The 13,253-nt window shown below is 35.8% G+C and overlaps 1 protein-coding gene across 5 annotated transcripts in view; it reads right to left on the bottom strand.

Moving 5' to 3' along the window:
- PDPK1 (3-phosphoinositide dependent protein kinase 1) overlaps positions 1 to 13,253 on the bottom strand; it is a 122,922-nt gene that overhangs the window by 28,228 nt on the left and 81,441 nt on the right. For all 5 annotated transcript variants that reach the window (XM_043980449.1, XM_043980431.1, XM_043980438.1 and 2 more), the window contains 3 exons: positions 7,609 to 7,677; positions 6,531 to 6,627; positions 3,602 to 3,775 (listed from right to left, as the gene is read on the bottom strand). In XM_043980449.1, coding sequence (XP_043836384.1) covers positions 3,602 to 3,775; positions 6,531 to 6,627; positions 7,609 to 7,677 — 340 coding nt within the window. The remainder of the gene's footprint in view (positions 1 to 3,601; positions 3,776 to 6,530; positions 6,628 to 7,608; positions 7,678 to 13,253) is intronic.

The following is a 13,253-nucleotide window of genomic DNA, read 5'->3' on the forward strand; positions in this document are numbered from 1 at the left end:
TCAGAGATAGGCCGAGCTAATAAAATAAAAATGACAATTCTACCGAAATTAATTTACTTATTCAGTGCCATACCAATCAGACTACCTAAAAATTATTTTATAGAGCTAGAAAAAAATAATAACAAAATCCATGTGGAAGAACAAAAGGTCAAGAACATCAAGGGAACTAATGAAAAAAAAATTGCACAAGAACTAGCCATACCAAATCTGAAGCTATACTATAAAGTGGCAGTCATCAAAATTATTTGGTGCTGGCTAGGAAATAGAGTGGTAGATCAATGGAATAGGTTAGGCACAGGAGACACAATAGTAAATGACTATAGTAATGTACCGTTTGATAAACCCAAAGACCCCAGCTTCTGAAATAAGAACTCACTATTTGACAAAAACTTCTGGGAAAACTGTAAGATAGTATGGCAGAAACTAGGCATAGACCAACATCTTATACCGTATACCAAAATAAAGTCAAGAAATAATGCCATAAGACAATTCCTGGAGCAGCAAAACCCAAAATGGAATGGGCTAAGACCATTTTCCAGCCAAAGATGACTTAGAAATTTGGTAAAATGGATCTGCTGTACCAGGGTGGGAGTGTAGCCCAAACCCACAGTCTCACCCACACAGATCTAGCCCCAGGCAGGCCGTGCCAGAAAAATTTACCCCCAGAGTCTCTAAATCACCTGTAGCACTGGCATCTTCTAGAACTAAGCTCACGGTCTGGTGAGAGGGCTGAGCTGAATTCAGTAGTTCTACCCCAGCTGCTGGGAGCCAGGAAGCAATCCTGAGTGGTGGTCCCAGCTGGGGAAGGGGCGCAGGCTCCCTGGAGCTTTCAACCCAGTGAAATAAAAATTGTGATTCCTGGTTGAAGAGCAAGTTGGCTTGGGGTTATTTATAGACCCAAAGCACAGACCAGGAGAGTGAAGAACCTGCCACTCCTTAAATCATACCACCTTGGACCCCCTGAAGCTTGGGACAGTGCAGCTTGGAAATACTGCCCCACTTTAAGAAGGAATTAAAAGGGGGTAAAAAAAAAGAATGAAAAGTCAAGTAATAGGCCGGCAAGTTGAGCAGAAAAAGAAAGATGCAGATGATAGAAAGTTTCTTTAGTGACAAGGAAGATCGAGGTGCACCCTCGAAGAGGATAGCAACATCAGGGCTCTTATATCCAATGCTTCCAAGAAAAATATGAATTGGCCTCAGGCCACAGAGGCGCTCAGAAAGGACTTTGAAGATAAAGTAAGAGAGGCAGCTATGCGGTACAGTGGATTATGCACCAGCCCTGGATTCAGGAGGACCTGAGTTCAAATCTGGCCTCAGACACTTGACACTTACTAGCTGTGTGACCTTGGGCAAGTCACTTTACCCTCATTGCCCTGTCCCCCCCAAAATTAAAATATATATATATATATATATATATATGAGAGGTTGAGGAAAAAATGAGAGTGATACAGGAAAGTCATGAGAAAAAAGTCAACAGCTTGAAAAGCCAGCCAAATGGAAAAGCTCTTTGAAGAAAATAATTGCCTAAGAATTAGGATTGAACAAATGGAAGCTAGTGACTGTATGAGAAACCAAGACACAATAAAGCAAATCCAAATGAATAAAAAAAGAGGGCAATGTGAAATATCTTCTTAGAAAAACAGTTGACCTGGAAAATAGATCCAGGAGAGATAATTTCAAAATAAGGTCAAAACGGGAACACGATTTAGATATAAAGGGTAATACTCTAGGTAAATTAGGAAAGGAAGGAATAGTTTACCTCTCAGATCTAAGGAGAAAAGAGCAATTTATGACCAAAGAAGAGATAGAGAATATTATGAAATGAAAAATGGATGATTTTGAATATATTAAATTAAAAAGGTTTTGTACAAACAGAGGCAATGCAGCCAAAATTAGAGAAGGGAAGCAGAAAGCTGGGAAACAATTTTTACAATTAGTGTTTCTGATAAAGTCCTCATTTCTAAAATATATAGGGAACAGGGGCAGCTATGTGGCACAGTGGATAAAGCACCGGCCCTGGATTCAGGAGTACCTGAGTTCAAATCGGGCCTCAGACACTTGACACTTACTAGCTGTGTGACCCTAGGCAAGTCACTTAACCCTCACTGCCCCACAAAAAACAAACAAAAACAAAAACAAAAACAAAATAAAATATATAGGGAAGTAAATCAAATTTATAAGAAAGCAAGTCATTTTCCAATTGAGAAATGGTCAAAGGATATGAACAGGAAGTTTTCAGATGAAGAAATTAAAACTACCTATTGCCATATTAAAAAATGCTATAAATTACTATTGATTAGAAAAATGAAAATTAAAACAACTCTGAGGTACCACCTGACACCTAGCAGATTGGCTAATATGACAAAAAAGGAAAATAGGAAACGCTGGAGAAGCTGTGGAAAAAATTGGAACAATAATGCATTGCTGGTGGAGTTGTGAACTGATCCAACCATTCTGGAGAGAAATTTGGAACTATGCCCAAAAGGCTATAGGGCTGTGCATATCCTTTGACCCAGTAAAACCATTAATAGGTCTGTATCCCAAAGAGATCATAGAAAAGGGAAAAGGACCCACATGTACAAAAGTATTTATAAGCAGCTCTCTTTGTGGTGGCAAAGAAACATAAATCGAGGGAATACCTATCAATTGGGGAATGGCTGAACAAGTTGTGGTATGTGAATATAATGGAATACTATTATGCTATAAGAAATGATAAGCAGGCAGATTTCAGTAAAACTTGGAAAGACTTAAGTGGACTGATGCTGAGTGAAGCAAGTAGAACCAGGAAAATGCTTTACACAGTAACAGCAACACTGTGTGATAGACTTGGCTCTTCTCAGCAGTGCAATGATCTAAGACAATTCCAAAGAACTTATGATGCATAGAAAATGTTTTCCACATCCAGAAAAAAGAACTGTGGAGGGGCAGCTAGGTGGCGCACTGGATAGAGCACCGGCCCTGGAGTCAAGAGAACCTGAGTTCAAATACGGCCTCAGATGCTTGACACTTACTAGCTGTGTGACCCTGGGCAAGTCACTTAATCCCAACTGCCTCACAAAAAAAAACAAACAAACAAAAAAAAACAAACCCTGAGTTCTGAATGCAGACTGAATCATACTTTTTCTATTTTTTGTTTGGTTTTTTTTTCCTTTTTGATGTTTTTCCCTTGTGTTCTGATTCTTCTTTTACAGCATGACTAATGCAGAAATATGTTTAATGTGATTATACATATATAACCTATATCAGATTGTTTTCTGTCTTGGGGAAGGGGGAGGGAAGGGTGAAAAATTTATGAAAACAAATGTTGAAAACTATCTTTACCTGTAACTGGAAAATAAGAAAAAACTTTTATGATAAAAAAAAAAAGAAACTATCTCCTAAGGTATGGAGGGGCTTTGACCAGAACCAGGCTTATGGAGACCTTCACCAGTTAAATTAAAACACTTTTTGAGAGGAAGAACTGATATGCCGTCATAATAGCATTAACTCACTGAAACTAGTAACAGGGTACTTTCAACTAAATGAATCACAAGGAGAATTAATTATTTTCTTTTAAAATTCTTAAATGGCAAAGTAGGCTAATACAGATAAAATGACATACATTTCCATAGCAGTCTTCATCATCTTCAGACATAGCAGGTAAGTATGCCGTGAGTTTTGGAGGTGTCTGATGCTGCAGATCCTCCCATGTTATGGATTCAAAGAATGAATGATCTTTAAGGGGCCCATACCCATCCATTTCTTCACAGCCTAATCGCTTTGTGGAATCTAGAACCTTAAAAAAAAAATCATAAATAAATTCCTGGTCAGAAATCAATCATTAAGCATTGATTAAGTGCCCACTATAAGCTTGCATGCTAAGTACTGAAAGGGTCTTTCTTGTCAATTCATCTAAAGATGCACAGATAATATAACACAAGTCTACCACAGCCAACCAGTTTAGCACCACAAATTGTTTCTGTAAAATTTCTTTTGTCTACGTTTCTTTGTTCTCTTTCTACCTGTATTTTCTTCTTACAATTAGGAATGCCTTACATAGCATAAACAAGAACATTAGCAAATATACATATTACAATTATTTCCTAAATAAATTGATCTGTAAATAAAGGCTTTCATAGTAAAATATGAGATTTCAAATACTCTACTGAAATTTATTGACTTAAAGAAATTTTCCTCATTCATTTCCTAAGAGCAATTTTAACTCAATCTCACACAACTATTTTGTCCAAAGGATTTAATGACATCACTCAGATTGGTTAAGGCAGATACACCCATTCTCCAGGGAAAGCTATGGAAATACAAGAAAATAAGAGTGTTCAATAGTCTTCCAATTCTGTTACACATTTCTTATAATCAGCTACCAACCTAGTTCTTAAAATCTAAAATAAGTCTGATGAAAGGGTATAAATAAATTTCCTGATTTGGCAAGGCTTTATATAGTTAAAAATATTGGAGTCATTGGGGAAGTCAGTTGTTAAAGTTCCAATAAATATTTTCTTAGGTTTTGAGATATTTTTATAAGTTTCATATTAATCTTAAAAAGCCTTTCCATAAAATAAAAATTTTTTAAATCCAGTCAATATGTTTATTGTGAGAAGAATGTTGGTATAACAGAAAGAACCCAAGACTGAGAGTCAGAAAACTAGTTCAAGTCCAAGCTCCAACATTTACTAGCTCTTTGATCCTAGGCAAGGGACTTCACCTCTCTAAGCTTGTTTCCATATCTGTAAAATAGGGATATATACAATATATATACTACTCAGAGTTGTGAGGAAAGCACAACAATCAGGCAGACCACATAAATGTCATTTAAATGACTGTATATGAATGTCAGTTGAGTGAAATTTAAGTGACCTACCCTGACAGCTATAATTGCTCCAAAATCTTCAAATATTATTTCATAACAATAACAATACAGAAAACCTGACTAACACAATCCAAAGAGGACTATGGGTATTGTTTCCAAAACCTGTCTACTTCCTGACTCAACACACAGAGACAGGCAATTAATAGAACTTTTTTTCTTTTTCTTGCATTCTACATCTGGCCCAAAAAAGACCCAGCTCCCAAGGAGCTGATACAAAGCCTATGCCACTAGAGTTATGCCTACATAACTATGCCACTAGAGTTATGCCTACATAGAGTTATGGCATAAATAAAGATCTATTTTTCATTTCAGATACCTCATTGAACAATTCTGTAATGCTTGCCCATTATTGGAACACTAAAAAACGCTCAGTTTAGGACTAGATTATTCTGTAATGTTAAAGGTTGAATAACTCCGAAATGTAACTTCTACATTAATCACATGCCACTAAAAACTGTACAAAAGCCTACACACTCAATAGCCTCCTTCTGTTACCTCACCTTGGACACCAAAGTCCTAATTTATGTTAAAGACAAGCAAAGAAGGCCCAACAAAGGCAAAAACCACCCACATATAATGCTGGAAAAAAGTTGTAACAATAACCAAAAGCTCCAACACTGTCTTACCAGGACTCTAAGAGACATTTCTCAGAAAATCACTAGCTCTTGATGAACATGGTATGCCACACATTCAAGAATGAGAATTCCAGGGGTAGCTAGGTGGCACAGTGGATAGAGCACCGGGCCTGGAGTCAGGAGTACCTGAGTTCAAATCCGGTCTCAGTCACTTGACACTTACCAGCTGTATGAGCCTGGGCAAGTCACTTAACCCCAATTGCCTCACCCAAAAAACAATCAAACAAACAAACAAAAAAGAATGAGAATTCCAACAGTTGAGTTTTCTTGCCAATAGATACACCTCTGAGTGTAGACTTCTTGATTTAAACCTAAATCCTAAGCAAAAGTCCTATTGAACTGGTATAGCTGATGCAGTTGGCACTTTGGTGACTTAGACTGACACATTAAAGAGTATTAAAGGTATATAACCTATATCAGGTTACCTGCTGTCTATGGGAGGGGGGAGGGAGGGGAGGGAGGGAGAAAAATCTGAAATGGGAAAGCTTATATAAATAAAAGTTGAGAACTATCTTTACATGTAACTGAAAAAATTAATTAATTAATTAATTAATCTTAATAAATAAATAAATTCTTTTAAAGGGTTTTAAAGGGAAAACAATTTTTTCTCACTAGTTTTTTTTAAAATATGAAATTAGAACTTGAAATTTTATAAGCTATAATTCTAACTAATAGCAGCTTATATCCATATAGCACTTTAAACTTTATAAAGTATTTCCTTCAAAACATCCTGTGAAATTAATAGTATATTATCATCCTAACTTTACAGATAAATAAACTGAGGCTCAAAGAAGTAAACTTATTTGTGGTGATATGGGTAATAAGTGGCAGAGTCAAAATTTGAATACAAGTTCAGGGTTGGTCCACCACACCCATCATAAAAGTCTTTGCTAATTCTCATAGCATACAGTTTTATTAACTGTACTCCAAATCGAGAGATTATATGAAGTTACTAAAGTCTCATCAACATAGGTGAAAGAAGAATTTTTACCCATGCTGTACCATAATAAAATGAAAAAACTACTTACCAAAAGTTTTTCCACAAGATCTTTTGCCTTAGGGAAGAATTTTTCTGGAAAGTCATATTCCAATTTAATTATCTTCTGAAATATAAGATATTCATTTCTGGCAAAATAAAAACAGAATGATTCATCCCAGAATCATGCAAACAAGCACTAATCCTAATTTCATTATTATTTTTTAAACTGGTGTATTGGCATATACCAGTTATCTTCAAACAAAAAAGGCTATAAATGCAGACTTTGTAACCAGCTCTGAAAGTTAAGATTTCAAACCACAACTTGGATAGTCCATGGTATTGCCCATTCCTCTACCCTAAAAGGGGGGGAGGGGTTCCCAAAAGGTCAGAGGGGACATTCTTACAGCTATTGTGTATGTGGTTGAGAAAGTTGATTTCACTAACAAATAAGGAATTTTAGTGCAGGAAAAAAATTTGCAAGTAATCTAAACCAACCTCAACAGGGCTTCTTAAATTTTCCACTCCTAACCCCTTTTTGCCCAAGAAATTTTTACACAAAACTTATTAAAAATAATATAAAGTATATAGAATAGGTATATATAGATAGCCCTTTACTGTTGTCAAATTTTTCACGACCCCCACATTCAGTTATGTGGCCCCATATGGTGTTGTGACCCATAGTTTAAGAGGCTTTGCTCTATAACATACCTAACCAGCTGTCATCCAACCTGAAGACTTCTCCATTGACAGGGAACATACTACCCAAAAAAGAAATGCATTCCATTTTGGGATACAGACTATTAGTAATTTTTTCTTTATTATAAGCATAAGTTTGTCTTCCTGGAATTTCAACTTATTGGTCCAACTTGTGTCCCCTGAAACCTTGCTCCAATCACCCCTACTCAAATACCTATACCCTTCACCCTTTGACAAAGAATGCTCATATAACCTGGTAATTTCAAAAACTCATAAATCTTTACCACAGATTTTAAAAGAAGATATTTAATGCTTAATAATCTGTACTTAGCTAATAAAATTCATTTTGTTACAAGAATATTGTTGGGAAAAATAAAAAGGAAACAGTGAGATCTTTCAAAAAAATATTTAGGAAGCTACATTTCTCTTACCCTGCTCTAAATGGTGGTAATCCTGCTACAAGCTGGTATATTATACATCCGAGAGCCCAGAGGTCTGAACTTTAAAACAGGGAAAAAGAAAAGGAAATCATACTTGAAAAGTACAAATGACACAATATATTTCATATTTCAAACTATAAATTCTGTTAATATGCTTTAATAAGATGATTAAGTCTTCATTTTTATCACAAATCAAACCTTTTTTTTTTAAAACAAAAATTGAGAGTATAATCTTTGCCAATTTGACTTGATACCTTTCTGGTACTTTTTCACCAGTGAGTTCATTTCGAGAAATTAGATACAACAAAATGATGATCAGTATTATTCAGCTAAATTGTGATTGTTTTGATGCAAAAATCTCATCTGAGATTAGGTACAAACATACAGAAGCAAATTAATAAAGTAGTACAGTATGTCACAAACCTAAAGCCCCACTTACTGGGACAAAGACTGTGTTGACAAAAATTAATGGCTATACTGGAAATCAGTTTGGCAGAAATTAGGTATAAACAGATATTGACACCATAAATGCCAAATGGATACGTGACAGACATAAAAGAGGAAAGTAATCATAAACACATTTGAGAAAAAAGGAAGAAATTACCTTTTAGAGAGAGCAAAGAGTTTATGACCAAACAAATGAAAGAGAGGAGAGGAGGATCACAGAAGATATAATGGGCAATTTTAAGTGTATATAAGTTTTTACACAAACAAAAGTAATGCAGATAAAATTTTAAAAGTGCACCAGCTTGGGGCAGCTAGGTGGCGCAGTGGATAGAGCACCGGCCCTGGAGTCAGGAGTACCTGAGTTCAAATCCGGCCTCAGACACTTAACACTTACTAGCTGTGTGACCCTGGGCAAGTCACTTAACCCCAATTGCCTCACTAAAAAAAAAAAAAAAAAAAAAGTGCACCAGCTAACTAAGAATGGTTTTTTAGCAATAAAACCAATAGCTACTCCCAAATAATATTGTCAAAGGATATGAACAGGAAGTTTTCAAAACTATCAACAGCAATGAGAAAATGCTCTGAATTATAATTAGAGAAATGAATAAAGAAACTAAGTTCTATCTCAAATTCATGAGATTGGCAAAGATGACAAAAGAGTATAATGGCAAAAGTTGGAGGACCTGAGAGAAAAAAGGCTCATTGATTCTCTGTTAGTGGAGCAGTGAACTCATACAGCCATTATGAATGGAAATTTTTGGAGGTAGGCTCAAAAAGTTACTAAACTGGGGCAGCTAGGTAGCACAGTGGATAGAGAACCAGCCCTGGATTCAAGAGGACCTGAGTTCAAATCCAACCTCAGACACTTAACAATTACTAGCTGTGTGACCCTGGGCAAGTCACTTAACCCCAATTGCCTTACCCCCCCCCCCAAAAGTTAAACTACACATACCCTTTGAACTGACTATTACAAACTATTAGGCTTAGGCAGCAAAGAGATCAAAGAAAGAAAAGGACACATATGGATAAAAACATTTGTAGCAACTCTTCATAATAAGCAAATGTTGAAAACTGAAGAGTACTACTCACTTATTATAGCACATGAAAATAAAAAATTATGTTGTGAGAAATGGCAAAAAACACAGATTTAGAGGAAACCAGGAAGACTTTTATGATATAATGAGGAAGTGAGCAGCCTTCTTCAGCCCATCATCAGGGGAAGTAATTTCTGTGTAGAAGGACCCGGCCATCCCTAGCAGCTGCCACCTACAGAACCACTAAGTCAGCCTAGCTAAAACAACAAGACGTCATGTGAGAGAAACAGGAAGAAGCATGGGTCAGCGAACAATAAGAAAATGGGTCAGCAAGCAACAACAACAACAAAAAAGAATCTGACCATAAAAAGCTACTACAATGACAGGGAAGACCAAAACAAAAATTCAGAAGAAAATAACAATGTGAAAGTAGCTACCAAAAAAGCCTCAAAGAAAAATGTTGATTGGACTCAACCCCAACAAGAATTCCTGGAAAAGTTAAAGAAGGAGATGAGGGGTAGAGGAAAAACTGGGTAAAGAAATGAGAGCAATGCAAGAAAATTATGAAAAGAGAATTAACAACTTGGTAAAAAGGCTAAAAAAAATACTGAATAAAATATCACCTTAAAGAAAACAGAATTGGACTAATGAGAAAATAGGCACAAAAATTCACTGAAGAATTGTTTAAAAAGTAGAATTAGCCAAATGGAAATATAGACACAAAATATCACTGAAGAAAATAACTCCTTAATAATTAGAATTGGGAAAGTGGAAGCTAATTACTCCATGAAACATAAAGAAACACAAACAATAGAGGACTTTCTAGAATTCCTGATAAAAAGACCAGAGCTAAATCGAAAATATGACATCCAAACAAAAGCCTCAAGAGAAGCATGTAAAGGTAAACATGAAAGAGTAATTGTAAGGGACTCCATAAACTGTTTACATTCCTATATGGGAAGGTGATATATGTAACTCCTAAGAACTTTATCATTATTAGGGCAGTTAAAAGGAGTTTAAAAAGAGAGAATGGGTATGAGTTCATTAAAGGGATAAGAGAATGGGGAAGATGATGACAAAGATGATAATGTTGATAATAGCTAGCATTTAAAATGTTCCTACTATGTGCCAGGCACTGCGCTAAGCCCTATACAAGTATAAACTCATTTGATCCTCACAACAATCCTGGGAGGGAGATGCTATTATCATCCCCATTTTATAGTTAAAGAAACTGAAGCAAACAAAATGAACTGCCCAGAGTCATAAAATCACTTACTTTTCTGAGGTCAAATTTGAATTCAGGTTTTCCTCACTCCAGGCCCAGCAATCTATCCACTGTACCATTCAGCTGCCTTATGTAAAGTTAGTTTTTATTAGGATGAAATCTCTACAACTTTTCTTTAGTAGCTTACCCAACTACTCTAACCCAAACTAACTGTATGCATACACTAATGGTAGAACCTAACTTGACCTTATGCTAACAACGAGCCACCAAGCTATATATATGAGCAGTGTCTTCTCCTGGAATCAAATTCAAAAACTAGAGCACAAAATTATGGCTTCTAAACACTGTGTTAAAACAATCCTCCAGGTGACAGATCAATAGATAATTGAAATGAAATGAAAACAAACTATATTGAATTAGAAATCCTTGTAAGACATGAAAAAGTGGTTTAAAAAACTTAGACTCAACCTAACACCTTCCCTAACCACTGTCAATTAGGAAGGAATTGCTCTGCATCTGATCTCAGTGAACTCTGTCTTCCTCTTATGCACTCAATATACTTTAATTTACATTAAATTTATGTATATCTATGACTTATGCCCTCAACTTAATTGTAAACTCCATGAAGATACACATTGTATCTCATTTCATATTTTTTCCCCTAAAATGGATTTTGCACATAATAGGAACCTAATAAATGCCAAACAAATGAATGAATGTTGTTTGTTGATGAACATACATATAGTTAAAGTTAAAAAAACATTTTGAAAACTTAATCAGTTGATAAGGTTGAAAGGAAATTAATCTACATTCACCTAAGATAAGACTAGTTGTTAGAGAACACGTTTTATCTTACAAGCTCAGATACAGAAAAATGCATAACCAGAGATAAGAGGGTAGAAAATGCAATATTGCTCATATAAAATTTAAAAGTTTTTGCATAAAGAAAATCAATACAGCTAGACTGGGGGAAAATATTTGCATTAAATACTTCTAGGATCTGTGACTTCATCAGTGTGGGGATTGTCTCCACAAAGATTACAACCCCTCTAGTAGATGGTCATTGAGAATCACTGTAGCTGAAAAATTCACCACCTTAACAACAAACTTGATAAATAACCTTTTTCAAACATGCCTAGGGTGGTCCCTGAACTATGGACACATATAGGCAACTATCTTAAGACTTTCTAGGTTGGGAAGACATGCCAGAACTTAACCTCCAGGGCAAAGCCTTTGAAAACCCAGGGTCACCAACATACAATGATGCTTCAAAGGAAAACTTTAATGAAGGGTGGCTTAAATATCTGATAAAAGTCCTAACACTGAAAAATCTATGGATAGGTATTTTACACAAATACATAAGACAACAAGCCATTTCCCTTGCCCTCTTATCCTGTCACTAGTCTTGTCCTGCCAATCTTCAGCTTTAGATTTCTCAAACCATCTTCTGCCTTCATTCATTACACATACTACTGAACATAGAAAAAAAAAACCACACACACACAAAATACTGCTCACTGGACCTATTACATGTTACACAATCTTAACTGAATCCTCACTGCAGCAAGGCAATTCTTTTATATATCTCCAATTCATTCACCATCCTACTTACCACAGCAACTCTTGCAAACTTTTTCACGGTTCCTTAAACCTCCCATAGCTTTTCAGCCTACCACCCTTTGAGCAACCTTTGCCTCATTTGTCGATGAAAAATTAGAGTCCATTTGCAGAGAGCTAGAAAAGACCTGAGAGGTTAATATTTAGTCCAACCCCTTCAAACTGAGGTCCAAGGAACATGAAGATTCCACAGAAACAGGGTCTATATGTACTAAGTGTTGAAGAATAAAGAAATCAAAATATACAGAAAGACAACATAAATCAAGCCAACACAGAGGTAAAACAAAAATAAAAACAACCTGTGGTTAACTACAATGATCAGTGTTAGTACTATACTGCCAAAGACCACACTTCTCCTTTATGGAAGGATCAATAAAACAAGTCTTGTCAAGTGGCTTGCTTGTTCCAGTATTTGTTGGGAAATGGCTGTTGCAAGAAAACAATATCAATATCTTTTTTTAAAAATCAATTCACATAGACAAAAAACAAACAAGATGTTTGCTTTTCTACAGCTGACAGTTGATTTGAAAGATGTTGCCCCATTTGTGAAAATTAAAGCAAATTAAAGCAAAAATCCCTAAAAACTAGTAAGATGTCAACTTTTCCTGCTGAAAAGTTTAATATGCTTTGGGGATTGGGGGAGGGTGAGAGAAGAGAGGAATTGGAGTTAAGTAACTTGCCCAGGGTCACACAGCTAGTAAACATCTGAGGCTGTATTTGAACTGAGTAAGAGGAGTCTCCCTGACTTCAGGCCTGGAACTTTGTCCACTGCACTATCTTGTTGCCCCAACATACCATTTTTGTGAAGTACAGAATTCTCTTCATATGTTACCATAGAACATGGGGCACAGAAAACTTTAATAACTGCCAGCCCTTGATGATACAATTCTTAACTCCAGAATGACAACTCACATATGCAACATTTATGACCATCTATTTCAATTGCCCATTACAAACTCATTATGGATATCCAAAACATGCAAAGCAATGTTTACATTAAAGTGGTCATACATCAACCCAAGAGAAGGGGAATGGCAGCAACCAGTGAGTCAGGCCAAAAACACTAAACAAGACATAGCAGTTCAAAAGAACAATTTTATTGACTAAACACAAAGGCCTACAAGAATTTTCCTCTGTGAAAAACTTGCCTAGTAAACAGCATTATGAGGACCCTGAAAGCCAAAGGTTAAGAGATGTCTGAGAATGTATTCCCATACAGAATCTCAGAATCACAGAAGATTGAAACTAGAGAATGCTATATAAATAATCTAATTTAACTCCCTTCCCCATTTTGCACTTAAGTAAAAAAACTA

Source organism: Dromiciops gliroides, chromosome 1 (assembly GCF_019393635.1).
Source record: "Dromiciops gliroides isolate mDroGli1 chromosome 1, mDroGli1.pri, whole genome shotgun sequence".
NCBI lineage: Eukaryota > Metazoa > Chordata > Mammalia > Microbiotheria > Microbiotheriidae > Dromiciops > Dromiciops gliroides.